Source organism: Drosophila teissieri, chromosome 3R, assembly GCF_016746235.2.
Source record: "Drosophila teissieri strain GT53w chromosome 3R, Prin_Dtei_1.1, whole genome shotgun sequence".
NCBI classification, from domain to species: Eukaryota; Metazoa; Arthropoda; class Insecta; order Diptera; family Drosophilidae; genus Drosophila; species Drosophila teissieri.
In genome coordinates, this window is record NC_053032.1 from 12809194 (window position 1) to 12827485 (window position 18292).

General features: G+C 43.5%; 4 protein-coding genes across 20 annotated transcripts in view; 2 read left to right on the top strand and 2 right to left on the bottom strand.

Moving 5' to 3' along the window:
• Positions 1-518: 518 nt before the first annotated feature.
• LOC122619223 (calexcitin-2) lies at positions 519-9954 on the top strand. 2 transcript variants are annotated; one of them, XM_043796009.1, is made up of 5 exons: positions 519-624; positions 5170-5321; positions 7016-7068; positions 7353-7472; positions 9095-9954. In XM_043796009.1, the coding sequence occupies exons 2-5, from the start codon at positions 5264-5266 to the stop codon at positions 9416-9418; spliced, it is 555 nt and encodes a 184-aa protein (XP_043651944.1). In that variant the 5' UTR covers positions 519-624; positions 5170-5263; the 3' UTR covers positions 9419-9954. The 2 variants fall into 2 exon arrangements, with proteins under 2 accessions (XP_043651944.1, XP_043651943.1); XM_043796008.1 differs by having other exon boundaries at positions 522-602.
• Positions 9955-10773: 819 nt separating this feature from the next.
• Positions 10774-11584, top strand: LOC122620962 (putative peptidyl-tRNA hydrolase PTRHD1). Its single transcript, XM_043798662.1, has 2 exons — positions 10774-11010; positions 11096-11584. Exons 1-2 carry the CDS (start codon positions 10825-10827, stop codon positions 11267-11269), a joined length of 360 nt encoding a protein of 119 aa, XP_043654597.1. The 5' UTR covers positions 10774-10824; the 3' UTR covers positions 11270-11584.
• Positions 11585-11661: 77 nt separating this feature from the next.
• Positions 11662-12708, bottom strand: LOC122622479. The gene is given in 3 exon segments (XM_043800929.1): positions 11662-12147; positions 12306-12612; positions 12614-12708. Coding segments are annotated over 3 exon segments (879 nt in total). The 3' UTR covers positions 11662-11670.
• Positions 12709-12965: 257 nt separating this feature from the next.
• Positions 12966-18292, bottom strand: part of LOC122620172 (collagen alpha chain CG42342) — a 60707-nt gene continuing 55380 nt past the window's right edge. For 6 of the 16 annotated variants that reach the window (XM_043797509.1, XM_043797519.1, XM_043797506.1 and 3 more), the window contains 4 exons: positions 15355-15381; positions 15216-15269; positions 14712-14909; positions 12966-14113 (listed from right to left, as the gene is read on the bottom strand). In XM_043797509.1, the coding sequence (XP_043653444.1) occupies positions 13946-14113; positions 14712-14909; positions 15216-15269; positions 15355-15381 (447 nt within the window). In that variant the 3' untranslated portion in view covers positions 12966-13945. Of the gene's footprint in view, positions 14114-14711; positions 14910-15215; positions 15270-15354; positions 15382-15570; positions 18277-18292 lie in introns of those variants that run through there. The other 10 variants (XM_043797508.1, XM_043797507.1, XM_043797521.1 and 7 more) reach the window with 6 other exon arrangements.

Sequence of the window (18292 nt, forward strand, 5' to 3'; positions counted from 1 at the left end):
TAAGCCAGCACACATTCCTCAGTATCTTTTGGGCCACCAGAGGGGTCGTAACCCCCGAGCCCAACATTGTATGCGAGTGCCGCCCCGATAAGACGTGCCATTTAATTACCAAAATATAAAGTGCATTCCGGCTACCAGAGCGCCCAGCATGGAGTTTTCTGCGAGTGTCAAATCCCAAAACAAACCCACGAGCAAATATGCCGCATGCTGCTGACGACGACGACGGCGATGGCGATGGCGATGCCGATGTTCGGCTCGTAACAGTGCACGTGGTGGCCAAAAAGCACGCTACATGCACATCCACACATGCACACACTAACTCACACAAGGAGACACTCGTGTCGGGTGCAGCACTCACTCACACCATGACGAGTGCAGAGGCGTCGGCAGAGTCGATAAGATAAAGCCCCTGCGATGACATAGAGCACCCAGAGCGCCCGAGTTCTGCCGACGCCGGCAGAGGAGCCGGCGCAGACGGGTAGCGCATATAAAAGCCGCTGGCTCGATGGCAACGAGCATCACAAGACGGCCAACCGCGCTGCCGAGCAGACGAGTCCAGTTCGAGAGGGTTCCAAAATCCAGTCGGAAAGTGTAGTTCAGAAGTCAGTTCAGAAGTTCAGAACGGTAAAGTTAACGTGTATCTCTGCATCTCTGTACCCGTGTCCCAGTGTAGCTGTGTGTGCGCTGAGAGTTTCCGCTACAAGAATAATAATGCCGCAACATTTTTCGAAAAAGCCCATTTCCAAAACCGACAAAAGAACAAGCCAAAAGTAACGAGCACAAGTGGGTGGCTCAAAGAGCTGCGAGGCTCAACAGGAACCAGAGCCCCAGTTTTCCTTGAGTGGGCAGATAGTTTGTGAAGGAAAGGTGGCGATGGCGGTGGGGGTGGGGGTGTTTGAAGGGGTGCTGGAGGTACTTTTACAAAAACACAACCCAGCTCTCGACAATTTAACAACTGAAAGAATATTCTTACTTCGCCCCACCTTGGTCAGGGCCATAATGAATTCATTGAAAGCGTGGCCAAAGTTTTACTCTGCCAAGGAGCCAGCCAAGGAGAAGCGAGCGCTGCCGCTCCAAGGATCCTCGTCCTGTCAGTCAGCCTGTGTCTGTTTTTCGGCCCTGTTGTTTGGCCAGGCATGCGTCGGTGGCCTTAGGCCGCGCATTGTGAGCTCCTTGGCTCCACTGCTCCACGGCTCCACGGCTCCTCGGTGGCTGCAAATTAAATGTAAATTAATGCAAATTACACGAAATTACTGCGAGCCGGACAATGCAACAAAAGGCAAATAGTGGACGTGGACTGCGGCGGACAGCGGACAACGGACAGCGGACAACGGACAATTCCCGGAGCTGCATCAGCAGATAAAGAGCAAACGACGACGCCACTTGCATTGTCTATTATTTTAAATTGGCTGCGCAAATTTACGGCAGCGCAAAAGTAATTAGCGACGGTTGAAAACTGTGCCATCGTGCAACTCGAATTGAGAATGAAGATGGGTGAGAATTGGAAAAGCGATTGGGTCATCTGGTAATCTGGTCATCGGGGGGATTTAGCTGCTGCTGGGATCCGCAATCCGAGTTGTGGATTCCCTGCTAATGGCAGGCCAAATATGTCCAACAGTTCCACTGACCAATTTGCATGCTGATGCAATCAAAACAATTACAATTTGTCCACAAAATCGATCAATCGCCTGTCTGTCGGAGTGTAGCATACTTTTCAGCACTGTCTCTCATTGGTTGGCTATCCATGAAAGCCTGCACTTTTTTCGGACCCCGTCCCACATTTTATTCTCTAATAATTTATGAGTATCCTGCCTTCCCTCGCCCCGCTGGGAATTCAGATTTTGCATAATAAACACATTGCAGACCAATCCAAAAACAAGAACCAAGAACCAGTTTATGCAAATCAAATTGTGTTGATAAACGAGCGGTAGGGTGTTCTCTAATTTGATTGCCCAATAAATTGCTGTATCGAATCAGACCATTTCGCATCTTGCGCGCCGGCACTAAAAATGCAATTAAAGCACTGATGTCTTCATATTGAAATTTATAACTTCGCAGATGGCTATTTATTGCCGGAGAGGAGATATAAAGCTCGGAAATTCCGCCATATTTCCATTATTAGAAACTCGTTGCGCTGCATGGCCCCAAAAATGAAAGCGAAACTCAAACAGAACCCAATTAACGAGCCTTCGGCGGTGATGTTGGTTAATGTGGTTGCCTCGTGCCACAAAAGCCGACGCAGTTTTGCGGCAAGCAGCGCGTGGCTTTTATGCATTGGCGCATGAGTATTGGTAATTAATGTGAGGGCGGCGGCACAAATGACCACGCCACAGCGCCAAACAAACTGCCGCGCCACACGGCGTATGCGTAATGTGCTCGTCGCCCTACAAAGCTGAACGCAGCGGAAAACTGAGAAACAAATGGCATCGATGAATTCAATTTGCGCGCATATTTAATTATTGAGCGCGAGGACAAATAATCCGCACATCAGGCTATTAAAAGGCTTTAAATTTCCACGGCCATTTCCCGTAGCCATTTCGAGAGTGCTATTGACATGAGATTTCGCTGCATGGGCCTGCAGGTTTGCAGATTATCCAGGGGCTTTAATCCGGTTTCAACTTGGTCTAACACAAACCTACCATTTATATACATATTTGTATATTTATATTTAAATTTTTTATTTTATTAATATTTCTGTATGATTATTCCTTCCATTGATAAACATTCTCTTCAAACTATAAATTTAAATTCTAAAAAACATATAAAGAAAGTAGCTAGGAGAGGATGTATCAGAATATAACTCAAATCAATATTGTGCTTATTTTGGGATTAATATGAATAGCTTCGAATGTACGAAAATGTGTTTCATTTGTCTTAAACGACGAACAAATTTCACAAGTGGTCTCTTATTGATTTATATTTTCCCGTATAAGAACATTAATTTCCTTATGCCCCTGGCAACGTGATTGTATTTCAGCTCAAAAGCACTTGCCACTCCCTTCTGGAAAGAAACTCACGCAACTGCAACTGCCATTGGAGATGGAGATGGAAAGGGCGCCAAATTGAATTTTACACTTTTTGTGTACTTTTAGCCAGTTGAGATGTGGATTACTTTTTCAGCATTCATTTGTATTTCAACCAACACTTTACAACCAACACTCCAATTTCACCCGATGTTAATTGAGGCGCACGTGGGGAATTAATGAACTGTGACAGTCTGATTTTTACGCGCAAATGTGTGTGCATTAAATGCTAAATGAAGTTGACATCGGCTGCCACCTTGTTTGCGGCCATCGTTTATTTATTAATTAAACAAGCGATTTACCCTATTACAATAATTGTCAAAATTAACCTTTATGACAGCGAAATTTGTGAATTTAATTAACATTACCGGAGTCAGCTTTGCACAAGATTAATCGCTCTAAGGGAAAGTGGAAGGACAGCTTATTAGCTTTTGGCTTATTGCAAAATGCAGCATTTTAAATTCAGGGTCAAATTACTTTTTGAATTATTTTTGCATTTGCACTACAGCTATGTACTAAAGCTATGGCGTAATTTTAAATAATGTAGATCATATTGTTGATATTATTCCGTTTTCCATAATTTCTAATTGAACAGTGTGTGGCTTTAATCCACTTTTAAGCCAGCACTCACCTGCGCTTCAGATGCCCGAAGGCAATAAAACCAATATTGACATTTCTTCTAGTGGAATAACAATTTCGGCTCCACCCTTTCCTGGAACTTTTTAACCTTGAATGCTTACATACGCCAACCTTTTCGCCGTAATAACATCATAATATTATCGTTGGTAAGAGTCAAATTTACGCGCACTTGACCGAAACCCTTTACGCCGCTTCTGGATCGGATGTCTTATTTGAATTTGCCGCGCAGGAGCTTATCCAATTGGCGACTCGGAGATATTCCATTTAATTCCATTTCCGAGACAAACTGCATTTTGCCAAACGGAAGTGGTCCGCTTTTAGCCATCAGCCATCAGGCAGAAGGCAGCAGGTAGCAGGCATCAGCCGTTGGCCATCGACGCTGTCTTGGCCATCTCGGCATCCTCGTTCCGTTGTCATGTTCATTGCATTCCACTTTCCACTTGACATCCTCGCTGCAATTTCCCTCTGTTGTGGAATTATGCTTTGGCTACCTTAGCGGCTCCAAGCTGAGCAAAACAAACGCCAGTTTCTGGGGGTCCCCGAAATGATGTAAGGCAAATATTTACGGGGCTTGTGCGATGAGTTAAGCCTTTTTCAAACAATGTTAGTGAACATAAGGTTTGCTTTGCCTTAAAACTCTCTTAAAGCGGTGCATTTTAATATATTTATGGAAAATTGTACTTAATTCGTCGACCCTTTGGGTCCGATGGGGTTCAAGTAAAGCACTCAAAGCTAGATTTAAAGTGCCATGAGACTTGCGACACACCATCCATAAACGCTGTGAATATGACGGTCTCGTTTAGAGGCAGTTAATGCAAACACGAAGGCTTTCACAGGCTTTCAGCTTTTAGCGCTGGCAATGGCCCGGTCTGGTCTTTTGATGTTTGGGGCCTGTTTAGTGCGTCTGCAGTGGCAAGATACATTCCACAATGCATGCATGCATACATATATAGTTCTGTCTAATTTAGCACATGGCCCTGCTTTGCAGCTGGCTTCTGATTGAAGGTTAAATGAGCCATGAGCCCCACAAACACACACATAAGCACACATAAACACACATTTACACACACTCAAACGCTTGCAAGGGAGCGGGGCTGGGGGCAGTCTGAGGCAAAGCCGTTGCATTTGTGTCGCTTTTAGCTCGGCACTCGACCCGCCCCTTTTCCCCCAGGATGCATTTGCATTGCGCGCAGCAGCGCTTTCGCTCTTTTCGCATCCTTAGACAGTCCTGTTTTATTTCCTTTGCCCGAATTAGCTGGCATAAACCAAGCCAGTCAACTAGAGCAAACCCAATCCGTTTTCCTGCTGCCTCCGGTTCTATTCTGCTGGTCTTGGGTTTGGTTTTAGTTTTTTTCTTTTCCTAGACTGTTATTTTTACGAGGCAGCACCACCCCTAATTGAGATACAGCTTTAAACTTAAACGCAGCCTCGTTTCCGAATACTCTTCATATGCCATTTTCATCCATGGACGAAGTCCGTTTAATTGTGTTTTTCGTTGTCATTGCAGTTCCCCATTTCCGGTTGCAACTGTGGAGAGCCAATAAAAGCTCAATAAAGAAAACAACCAGCGGTAAATCAAACAAAAAAAAACCAACACAATAATGTCGATCTCCGATTTCCGCAAAAAGAAGCTGCTTTTTCTGTTCAATGTGTTTTTTGGTGAGTATTTATCAGAAGCCAGAATGACCGATGGGAAAAAGGAGTTCCAATCGCAAACCGCACGTGATGTCCATTTTGAGAGGAACATCCTGGGAGGGGAAGCTTTGTTTAGATGGGAGGTGGCAAAACCAGCTTTAGGAAAATAAAACACGACCAAGATATAATGAGAATTCCTTTATTCCTATAATAAAATCTCCTATGAACCAGGTGAATGACGGTCATGATCATGACGTTTCATGACGTTTCGCTTTCGGTTTAAGCACCACTATATGTGCTGTGCTGTGAAAACAGCGCGTATACGTAATGTGGTGGTTCTCCTGCATCGCGTATTCGTAAGTGCTCGAAATGCACTTAAATACGTCGAGCGTATTCCGTTCCATGCTTAATGCACGGAAGTTTTTGCCTGTCAGGGAAGTCAAACAAAACTTGCCAATTTAAAATTGAATTAAACGCAATGCAAATGTCGAAGGAACAACTTTCGAGGAGAGCGCACGAAAGCAGGCAACACTGTGTGTGATAAAGCTTAAGTGCATTTCAATTATGACTAATTCACCGGTGCGGTTCGCTCATCCCTTGATTCCCATCCACACAATTTTCCCTACTAACTTGGCTCACTGCCCGCCATTCGACGGCAGCTGGTCAGGATATAACAAAAGAGCAGCGCCGAAAAAAGGTCATAAAACGCAAACGCCAAACACTTGACACTGGCACTGAAGTGGCCGTTTGCACACCGTTGCAAATGATAATGGTACGCCCGCATGGCCAGAAGCCAAATGTAGGGCTTCGTGAAAATGGCACTCAAAGAAATGGTCCCTAAAATTCACAAAAAATCAATCTAGCGTGGCTGAAGGGGTTTATTTTAACGTTTTTAGGAACAACTTTGGCGATTAAGAAGGCAGAAGTTTCTTAGGTGTTGAAATCTATAATCTGAGACTCTATAGTAGAAATATTTGATAGACGAACTGAATGGCTTAAACGAAATGAAGCCTTCCTAAATTTAATTAGGGACAAGAATAATTAGTTTTATCGAAATTCATTAGTAAATATGAAAATTGGAAGATAACCTGCATTATTAGAATCTCTATGCTATGAAATTAGCATAGTGTGAACAACAAAGTAATTATATTCTCATTAGAGAATAATGGCAAAAGCTATTTGCATCTGGCTGAATGCTTTTAAGGCTTAGACGTTATGCGGCGTTCTAAATTAAATTAGAAATCTATAAATGCACTAAGATTAGGATTTAATTTCGTAAATACAGGGATCACAGGAAATGCACTTTGCAGCTAAAGAGACTTCAAGTTCGAGATAAGGATTTGTAAGGTTTCTTGTAAAATTTGAATTAAAATTTTTTGTGGGATTCCATAGTGCAAGGACTCCTTTTCTCTGAGTGTCGCAGGGACTTCCGCGTGGCGGCGGGGTGACAGTCGGGCTGTGCAATTTTGTCGATGTTCGCACTACCGCCGACCGGAACTATGTCGCTGGCTGCCAAAAAAATCCGTACATTGTTCCATTCCTCATTCGCATTCTTTTCGGCTCTTTTTCGGCCATTTTTCGCCTGCGCTGTTTGGATCTGGGTTTTGGCCCGCTTTGGTCCGTACTGACCAATGCAAACAATGCGGGACGAACAACATGCAATTTACGCTGACTGCCCCCAAAATAACAACAATGCCGCATAATGCGTGCCGCAACAGATGTGAACCAAAGCGGCGAAATCGACGTTAAGGACTTCGAGCTGGCCATCGAGGTAAGTGGAGCGGAAATGGTGCTAGCAAAAAAGCAAAAAAGAAAGAAAGCAAGCGAAAAATTTGAATATATTTTGAAGAGTGCATGCGAGAAATGCTGGTGCTTGCATATGAACTACTCGTTCATACATCAACAAAAGAGCTGCCCAAATGTTTTTCAGTTTTTGTGTTTTAGTCCTTTGCTGTTTTTTGTTGACCATTTGCATGCACTGTTTTTTGCCAATATCAACTGATAACTCAATTTGGAGGGTGCCATGCTGACTGTTATTGTTTCTGCCAATTGCAGCGCGTTTGCCAACTGCGCGGCTGGCAGAAGGACACGCCGAAGAACAAGGAGACCTACGACCTGATGATGGAAATCTGGACTGGCCTGCGCTCCAAGGCCGACAAGGACAACGATGGACAGGTGAGTTCCATTCCTCGCACCTCGAACCTCGAACCTTCCACCATCCACCATCCACCACTCACCACCCCGCTGAGTTGCAAAGGCAATGCAACTAACTACATGTCAAGTGATTCGGGTTTTTGTGCGGCTCCATTGTCAGTGCCAAAAGTGCTGAAATCCATGGACTGCACTCGATGCCATTGTGGCAGCAGCTGACAAGTGTGCAGGACACCCCAGAAACACACACACACACACACACACACACATACATGTGGGCATGTCCTTTGCACAGACAAACGCAAAAAACGGAAGAGAAATTCCGTTCATAAATTTGCCTTTTTATTGGTGCGGAATGCGGAGGGGTAAACAAATTCCCTGCCAGCGGGCGGAAATTGAATTGTGAATTATTTGAGCAACGCATTCCGAATTCCAGCCGGGGACTTGCAACATGCCGACTTGCCACCAACTTTCTTCTCATTACCAGGACCAACTTTCTGTCTCCTAGACTGCGGGCTGCAGGTTTGCCCATTTTGCAACACAATGGCCCCGGCATAATCGCACCATCGCCAGTGCAGCAAATTAAATTATAATCCGGCCCGGCAGAGCGTAGTTCAATATCAACACAAGCGGCGACCAAAACCCGCAACAATGCGATACAAAGCGAACAGAAATTGAAATGTCAGACCGACAAAACCTCGGCTTAATTCTATTGGCGCATTCCAAGGGTTACGGGTTTGCTGGTTTACTGGTATACTGGTTTACTGGTTTACGGGCACTTTGTGCGCAACTAAACTGGATGAAGTCGACTGGAGGTAGTGGAACTTCGACTGCCATGAAGCCACAAAAGTTCTGGCCACCGGCCAGGGAACTTGATGGAGTTTTCTGCCAAAATATGCCAAATCCCCAGCTATTGTTGCTCCGCCTTTGTGGCAGTCAGCTTAAGATTTATTGTTCACTTTCCGCAGCAATCCAAGTCGGAGCACGTGCCGTGACACGGCCCCAAATTAGCCGGAAAAGGAGCTGCAGTCGAGGCCGGAGGACGCATCTCTTTTATTCTTGGCGACACAGCGCAGAGGGTCAAGGATCTGGGCCAAATTCAGTCGGGCCAGATTCAGCCATAAACATTGAAATATGCAGTCGGTTCGAATTGCTGTTTAGAGTTCATTTCTGGAGGGGGTGAAGTGCCAATTGGCATAACAAGTGGTCTTGGTCAGACATAACCCCCGCGTTTATTTATGGCCGTATTAAAACATGCCAAAACGTAACGGCTGGCCACAATTAATGGGATGGGGCGCTGGCCCTAGGAACTGGTACCCTGGTACCCTGGTACACTGGTAGCCTTACTGCTTTGGTTTCGGTTTTGGGTAACGCCGTGGAAGGCGGTCGGCCAAGTTGGTCAAGGCGATGTTGCGGTAATTGCCTGGCCTGTTCGGTATTGGCAGGAAGAAAATGTTAATATCGCATCACTAGATGGCATAAATTACGCCCCCAGAGCAACCATAACGTGTTTTATGGGGAAACTCCGCCCGGGGCGATACCCACTAATGGTCTTTTCAGCACGGGGCGGGATGCATGCATAAATCTGGGGGTCGGCAGTGCCTAATCCGCAATCTCGACGCTTCATCCCATTATGGCTCTTCCAGGTCAGCGTGGACGAGTGGTGCAACATGTGGGACGCCTATGCCAAGGATCCCAGCAGCGTGATGGACTGGCAGAATGCCTACATGAACTTCATGTTCGACCTGGAGGACGCTTCGCACGATGGCGGCATCGATGTGACCGAGTTCACGCTGGTCTGCTCCAGCTATGGCCTGGAGAAGACCGAGTGCGAGGAAGCCTTTGGGAAGATGGCTCAGGGGCAGAGCGAGGTCACCCGGGAGCAGTTCGCGGCCTTGTGGAAGGAGTACTTCGCCGCGGAGGATGTGAATGCGCCTGGCAACTACATTTTTGGAAAGACCAGTTTCTAAGACACAGCCAAAGAACTAGAGCTCCGATACTGGACATACTGAACAAATGCAACAAGTGAAATTATTATTAAATTTAATATAATCTATCTATTGTCGACAGGGGAGGCAGATCTCTACCCTCCCGACTTGATGATCCGTCGTTGTTAGTTGAGTGTTGTTTTCTCTCCAAGAATCTCAAGTTTTGCCCAATTCAATGTTCTAATTTAGTAGCGTAATCTGTCTGCAAACTATTTATATTTTATATACCAATGCTTCGAGTAATGTGCAAGCTGCAGTATCTCTACACATACATATATGCAAAAGTGTACCTTTACGAACTACGACTATATCTAGCTATGATATCAATTACGAGGTAGGATCTCCCACAGATCCGTATCAATGTGGTGCGTAAATTAAATCAATTAAACTGTCAAATTGTTATGTGTGTGTAGTCGTCGTTTATCGTCTTGCATCTATGGCGTATAAATTTAAATGTAAATGTAAAGTGTTCCAAGAAATTACAATAATAAAATCAAAAAGCAAAGTATCTATACAAATCTCGGCTCTCACTTGTTGCTGCCCTTGCATTTTCGACATCAAGTGGCTTTTAGTGGGTGTGGCTGGTGGGTAAATTTGCCTCGCAATTCAGCCTGGTGCGCATCAAGTGCGATACAATCAAAAAATTATGGGTGAAGTGCTTTTAGCTGGACAGCTCTTTAACGCTTGATACTCTACCGGTAATAACGTATGCCAAAATGAGTGAATTAGATGTGACAAAAGGTCATTGCGTAGTGGAGCGCTTTCATTTAGCATAACCTAACGTAGGAAATTTTGGTTTTGATTGGTACGATTTCAATTATATGGATTTTATCTTGGAAAAATTACTTTGAGTGTTATTATTCGTATTATAAAGCACGGCCAGACCCGGAAAATAAATCGTATCTTAGAGCAACATACATATAATAAACATAAGGACTTTGTTTTATACATCCTACATCTATGTCAATTTTAGCTACTTAGGTTTGGCGCGCAGAAGTGGCGACACCTAGTGCAGAAGCTGCGAGTAGTAGTTATATTCCTACATTCTACATAAGGCCTGTTCACACTGTCGACTACTTTTCAAACTACAACACAAATTACTTGACCCATTGTTTATATATCTAGGGCATCGTGTCGACGAAATATTTGTTTTTAAAACATGTAACCATACGTGAAATATTTATATCGAAATAACTAGACATGAAATATTTTGATCAGGGATTAGTTTTCTTACTCTACCTAGTGTGCATATGCATTGGTAAAATACATCTGTAAAACCGTAAAAATATTTGTAGACACCTATCGATGTATTGATATTTTTACTCTTCCATCACATCCCTAACTCAAGAAATGTAAACACATTTCGGAATTCAGAAATCTCGTAAAACATGAGCAACATTGTGCAGTATATCGTAGTCCGCAGCGACTTGCGTTCCGCCCTCAGTTGGCCCTTGGGGGCGGTGATCGCCCAGAGTTGTCATGCCACAGCCGCCGTTATTCACTTGAATTCCGAGGACGCCGACACTGTGGCCTACTTGAAGGATCTGGATAATATGCACAAGGTGGTGCTGGAGGTAATCTTATAACGGGTTTATTTTATAACTAATGTGTACCATATACATAAACCATTAACTCTTCCGTTACCCATACCATTTCCAGGCCAAGGATGAGACTTCTCTGGTCAAGCTCAGTGAAAAGCTGAAGGAGAACGAGATTAAACACAAGTTGTGGATCGAACAACCCGAAAATATCCCAACCTGCATCGCCCTGAAACCTTATGTTAAGGACACGGTTCATAAATATGTTAAGCACTTTAAGCTTTTGAAGGAGTAATACATCTTAAAGGAGGTCTTCTGACGCTATAACTATTTTTGCTTATTGACACTAAATATGTAAGACAAATAGGAATAGTTTTGGCCAACTATAGAGAAGCATATACATACTTATCATAGTTGACCGCTAAATGCCTACCAATATTAAAACAGAGTGTTACATCTCAGAATGGACTAAACTACAAGACCTGACCAGTTTGTCACATATGTATATAATAGGGTTTGCATATGTCGAATACAAATCAAGCATTTCGGCTTATATTTTATAAATAATAAACAGAAGACATAACAAATTGTTGTTTAGCAGCAGCTAGAACCTAAACGTCTATTTTAAGCTTGATATTCTCTCCGAGGGGAATGTCTCAGTTAATCGTTGTGAAATATGAGGACATCGCTTGACTTTTAACTCGTCTCATTGGTTAGAGAAGGCGATCCACTCAGGTCCAGAAACTCCAAGGCACTAAGTTTTCGCAGTTCCATCAGTTCCATTAGGTCAAAGTTCTGATCTGGTAATATTAGAGTCCGCAGTTCTTTAAGCTGGGAGATAATCCTGAGGTCCTTGGAATCTTCGAAGTCAATTAGAACTCCACTGTGGTGGTACTCTAAATGGCGCAGAGAATCCAATTCCACGAGCGATATGAGCAGCGTGGTACTCCAGTCAGTGGAAAGCGGATTCAAGAAAGAGCGAAGGAGCAAGGTACCAAGATGAGACAGACCGCCGAGGGGCGTCGCATCCAAATCTGGATTTATGGGCACCTTGAGAACTTCGAGCATTGGACAGCTTTGCACCAGCGGCTGGTACAGATAAGCAGCGTAGTTCGCGGAGATGGAACAGATCACCACGAACGATAAGATCCCAGGTCCACAATAATTCGCTTTCTAAAACAAGTGTAACCTTTAATAGGGATCCCTCCGATGTCCAGACTCTTCAGTCCAGTTAGTGAATGCAAGCAGTTAATATGACTACCTGTCAGTTCACAACTCCTTATCGAGTTTTTGGTTATCTTACTTAAGCCATTGTCATGTCTGATAGGTTAAATGCCCCAGTGGGTTAGTGTGCAAACATCGTCCATCCTAAGAAAACGATTAAGCTGATGCGAATCCAATTCGTGGATCGTTTGGAATCTTTCACAGCTGGTGGCAAAGCCGAGACGAGAATTCAGTGGAAGGTAAGCGACCACTTCTCGCCAAAAGTCATCCACATTCCGAGTTCCGTCTTACTCCTCCTCCTCCGGCGGTTGGTGCCAGGAGCTGCTGGCTTGCAAAAGAATAGCTTGGCCATTCACATTGTGCTTGGTGCAATACAAAGCCTTGGCCGCCTGCGTAGCCTCCCTCACACGTATCCTTATTCCATTGGAGATCCTCCACTTGTCCAAAAACCGAGAAATGTTCCAGGAGCGAGTGCTTCAAACAGGGCCACTTCGTAGAGATTGTCACCATTCTGAACGTAAAAATGTTTAGTATTTGACTTTAATATGCGGAACCTTGGTTAGTTAACTTAGTTTAGAAAAATTCACCTAGTTTTGAGAAAGAAGTTGGTTTCATCGCCTGTTTTGAGAATTCATGTTTTTATAAGTCGTGCTTGTAAAAAGCTTGCAATAATAGAAATTTTACCACCATAAATCCCATTCAAATAAAAACCCATTGCTTTAATTTTATCGATTTTTAATTTTTAATTTTCGTTTTAAATAGTGTTTTTTGTAAAAAATAGCTGGTTTCATTTTTTGCTTAAGGTATTCGAAATAGCTGTAGTGGATACAATTTTTATAGTAGTAGGTAAGGTAAAACTATAATTAAAGGTTGCGACGTCGAGGGGCCGTGAACGCCGAACTGGAGGCAACCTGGAGCAATTTGGCACAGATGCAGATACAGATTATACAGTGCTTATGCTAGGATGTTTCTATGCGATGGATGTAGTAGCTATAGCTCTGATCGATGTCTACATTTAACAATAACAAGTTACTAAAATTATAACCAAGGCGCCTAGATGAATCTGAATATTGCGGGACCTCGCGTTTGCTGCAGCCGCCGAGGGCGCGGTGGCAATTAGTTTTTTGAGCGCGGATGCTGCAGCGCATTAAGCTCGTCCTTGAGCCAGGCCTGCCAGTTCTCCTGCAAGGGGCGAGACAGAAGTTCAGCCGGAAACGGCCGGAGTTGGATGAGCGAATTCGAGCGAGAGTGATAGAGATGGTGGAGATGGTGGAGATGGTAGAGAGAGCCAGGACCCGTCACCAAGCAAAGCCAAAGCCGGCGTGTGTGTTAGCCAAACCAAAGGATAATTGTGTGCGTGTGCGTGTGCGTGCGCGTGAGCCAGAGGGAGTGAGTGAGTGAGGAATAGGGTTAAGGACAGAGATAGAGTATGCTAATAGCATCTACTTTGCAGAACCGTTAGAAGCAGCAGCCACTTGGCATTTGTTAGCGCTAATTGCAAGTGTCAACAGAGCGAAACAGAGCCAGGACTCGCAGCGGAAATCGGAAATGCTTAACTAGTCCTCCGTGTCGGTGTACCAGTGCCAGTGTCTGTGTGTTGGTGTTGGTTTCTCTGCTGTGGGTGGTGTGTGGTGGTAGGTGGGAGGTGGGAGGAGGAAGGACGTTGGTTCTTAGGGTCTGTTCGCCTTTATGCGCCTTCATGCGCCTGTGTTTGCCATTTGCTGGGCTGGCTGACTGCTTCCTTTTCTCACTCATTGTTATGCAAATTATCCTGATATTCATCATATTCGTTTTCATTATCCTCCGCCTGCTCGTCCTCCTCCTCCTCCTCCTGCTCGTAATCGCTAGCGTTGCTTTCCGGCTGCGTTACATCGGGCAAATAGTCCTTGTGCACGGGCGTCGAGATGATTGGCTCCTGTGTTAGGTATTCGTGTGTTTTTGTGTGTTCGTGGGTGTGCGAGTGTGTATCCCAGTGTGTTAGTGTTAGAGAGAGTGTGAGTGTGAGTGTTTGTGCGAAAGCAAAAGTTAGTTAACCAACTTGGACAACAACAAGATACTCTACCAAGTAGATGGAGGCCACGAGTGGCGCATGCAAAAGTCCCAACGATCAACTTTCCGACAGCCAATTGGGATTGCACAGAAAAAAAGTATGTATTGCATAAAGTCATTTTAAATCTTTCAAAGGACGTTTTTATCCTTGCTAATTTAAGTTGGCAAATCAATATTTACTTTCTTAAGGAAACACTAAGACCACGATATTATAGATATCCCATATTTTGGAAATGTTTAAAACGTATAGTACTCGTAGATTATAAAAGAAAATTCTATTCTTAAACTGAACTGAACAACTGCCAAAGGATTTAGTCCACCTGTCTATTAAAATATGTGACACAGTAAATAGTACAATTTAAAACAAGAGACTATGGCTTATCCTTTTTTTTCTGTGCAAGGTAGGAGTTAGGGAATGGGGACTTTGGACGGCTCTTAGTCGATAACGAATAACGCATGCTAACCTTTGGCGGCCGCCATCCGCAGCCGGGCAGCGGCAGCCCGTCGGCGCCGAGGGGGCAGGGGGCGTCCAGTCCGGGCACGCCCTGCTCGCCCTTGTCGCCGCGATCTCCTTTGCGTCCCCGCTTGCCGGGCGGGCCGGCATCCCCTCTGGAGCCCTGCTCCCCGCGTGGCCCCTCCTGCCCGGGAATGCCATCCGTGCCCTTTTGTTTCGATTATCCGGAGGTGTGTTCGAGTGTTTTACGGGGTAAATGGGGGAGGTGGGTGGAGTTGTCAGGGGGTCACAGGTCAGAAGTCAGAGGTGGTTGAGTGGGGGTGTTCGAGAGTGGTGCATATAGGTAGTGAACGACGCCAAGAAAGAGAGATACGCATGCAAACAGAGGTAAAAACAATAAAAATGGAGAGAGAGAATACACGTATTATTTTAAATTAGCGACCACACGGAGTAGAAGGGCACTTTCTACGGAAATATCCTAGGGGTATCCTAGGTGATTCTCGCAGTTGCTTACCGGCAGTCCCGGATCCCCGCGCTCCCCCTTGTGTCCCGTCTCGCCCTGGGCGCCCTGCGAACACAGAAGACAGAGAACAGAAAACAGATCGGTTATTACCATATTGTTTTCATATAAGCGGCTGTTTCGGGGAAAATACCTTCATGCCATCCAAGCCCGGAGGACCCTGCAGCAAATGAAAGAAAAACAAGAGAATGGGAAAGCGTGTGGTTAGCTCGGCGGCGTGAAGTGGAAACTCTGCCTCGAAAATAAGCATTAGATGTCCTGCGGACATTGTTTTTAGTAAAAAACCATCACTTTATTGGAAATGCATAATTAATTCGAAAATTATGTTAGTTTTGTTTAGCCATTTTACAATTCGGTCATTCTAGGCATTCCATCGAAAGTTTGCCGTTTCAGTTCGCACATGCCACGACAAATGAGTACCAGAATTCACATTCGTTTTAATTTCATTCGAATCATACATTTGAAATGCAGCAGCACGGATAAAAATATTTCATTTTGTGTTTGTAGTGGGATAATGCACTCGAACATCGACATTTGGTATATGCATGTACATATATACTCGTAGACATAAATACACGTAAATATATATTTATTTGTATATTTTTTGTTCGTTTGCAAACTCCTCGTGTTTATTGGGTAATTAACAAATTTACACTTAAAATTAGCGGCTTATTAGGGGCTTAACCTTTCTTACGACTTCTCATATATATTTATTTTTTTGAGTTAATGTTAGGTTTTAATCGCAAAACACAATTCATTATTCTAGCCTATTGATCGAGAAAGTTGAGTTCGTAGTTAGTACATAAGTGAGAGAATCTAGAGATAGTACAGATGGCAAGTATCTATATAAAGAGAGCTAGTTGCAAGTAAACACGTTGAGAGGTTAAAAGGGATAGAAAAAATGAATAATTAATTACGATTAAGTTACGTTCTTTACCGTTACCGCTTATGTACACATTTGGGGTTGTTCGACATTTAGTGGATTAAATGAAAATTGACATGCAATTTGCCTGTGTATTTTGTTTTCCATTGGGGATTATTACAACAACGAGACACATCTAATTGAAAACAAATTGACATATTCTTTCTGATTTTCGATGCCGTTTGCCGTTTGAGTAAACATTAAAGCTGCAAACATTTCCATTTGCCATTTACCATTTGCCATTACCATTTGCCATTTGCATATTCGATAATTCCCATACAACTTTTATGCGAAGTATGCGGGGCTGAGGCCGTCAAATGGCAGTATATATACTTTTATTATCATATTTCCATGGCATTATTTCATTTGCATTGATTATGTTTGATTTTCAGGCCGTTTTATTCGTCCTTTGCCTAGTTTGAGCGTTGAAATTGAAAATGCTGCAGTTACTCGAAAATTTTAATTTATGCATTCGTTTTTGTTGTTGTATAAATAGAATTGTTTTGCGTTACTTTGTTTGAGATGTCCATGAAACCAATAGGATACATACTTGTGGTAAGATTATGTATTTATTGTTTTTAATTTCGCATTTCTGGAGAGAATACTCCAGCTCTCGCAGCTTTTTCAAGCCTGGTTCTCAATTGAAAAGCATCGGTTATCGACTATAGAGTTCATCTTTCGCCTAACTAGTTTCTGCACACTCGCTTGTTTATTCAAGTTGTATTCATTAACACTGAAAAATATGCACAATTGGTTTGGATAGCTCTTTGTTATCGATATTAGAGTACATTGCCGTGTATGTATAAACCTCTTTTATGCGGATTGTGTGTGCTTGTGTATAGGTAACTGAACTGTACTTGTTAATTGTAGACATCAAGAGGGAGTTCTGGATGAAAATATCTTACAATTCTTTCCTTCGTCGCTTTAAATAAGCCCAATTCCTTATTTAAACACTCATTTACGGGATTTCTGCTCTTAGCTTTGTGTTTCACATTGAAGCATTGGCAATAATGCTTTTTATCTGAACGAGTTCTATTCGAATATTCAGACGTAGCCCATGGACGGCACCTAAGACAATGCAGAATGCAGCAGGAGCAGACGCAGCACAAGTGGCAAGTGGCATGGACTCATTCGGGTCAATTGTTAAGAATAATCTGATTAAGCAAGTAATTAAGTCACGTATGGCTAATTGCCGATGATTGCGTCTTGGTTTCGTCATAATCCAGAAATTATTGCTTCGCACTCGGTGAAGCACTTGAAATCCATGCGATCCAGTACATCCCATCGCATGCTGTTTTCACGTACCACGGTGCGTATGATTTATGCATTTTCAAGAGGCTTTCCTGCTCCTGCTGCAATTGCTTCGCACAGAACGGCGGCGAATGAAATGCAATTAAAATATTTGCATTGCATATTTGTTAGTTGGTTTGTTGTACAACTGGTTGATGTGTGTGTGTGTAGTGTGTGAGGTGTGTGAGGTGAGTGGGTGTGTAAGTGGGAGTGAGTGTGCATGCTAGTGGGGTGTGGGTTCAAAGTGTGTGTTAGTTGATTCGATTGATTGATGTTTGTAAATACGCTTCTGTAGACACACGTTTGTTTGCGCTATTTGATTGTATACATAAATACTTATTTGACTCTTGGGGCATTTTAAATGATATGAATATTATTTTTTTCCCATGCGGGCTGTGTGGAGGGGGTTCGTTCGGTTTCGGTTCTTTGCCTTGTGCAACTAATTGATTTGCTTACTCGGCACTGACATGCTGCTATTTTGAATTTGCTTTTCTGTACATGGGTGCGTTTTGTACAAATTGATATACAGATAGTACGCCTGTCATATACAAGTTTATATATTATATATCTCTATATAGACGTTAACTGAGCACATTGAGCACATTTGACAAGCATTGCGCGGCCTCTTAACTTTGAACATTGTTTTGCTTTGATTAAATTGAGTTTTTCATCTTAAGGACTTTCTGTTCGACTGTGTGTGTGAGTGTGTTTTAGTGTGGGTGTGCGTGAGTTTTCAATGGATTTATTTGAAGTCGCATTTCATTTCGACTTTGGCGCAATGAGTGCTGGTTATATTTTTTAATAGAGACTGCCTTTTAACTAGTATTAGTAGTCGCCCCACACCTGTTTCAAGTAGAAA

Coding starts and splice junctions, on each gene's coding strand:
- LOC122619223 (XM_043796009.1), top strand. CDS start 5,264: ATGTCGATCTCCGATTTCCGCAAAAAGAAGCTGCTTTTTCTGTTCAAT. Junction 5,322..7,015: donor TCTGTTCAATGTGTTTTTTG/GTGAGTATTTAT, acceptor GTGCCGCAACAG/ATGTGAACCAAAGCGGCGAA. Junction 7,473..9,094: donor ACAAGGACAACGATGGACAG/GTGAGTTCCATT, acceptor TGGCTCTTCCAG/GTCAGCGTGGACGAGTGGTG.
- LOC122620962 (XM_043798662.1), top strand. CDS start 10,825: ATGAGCAACATTGTGCAGTATATCGTAGTCCGCAGCGACTTGCGTTCC. Junction 11,011..11,095: donor TGCACAAGGTGGTGCTGGAG/GTAATCTTATAA, acceptor TACCATTTCCAG/GCCAAGGATGAGACTTCTCT.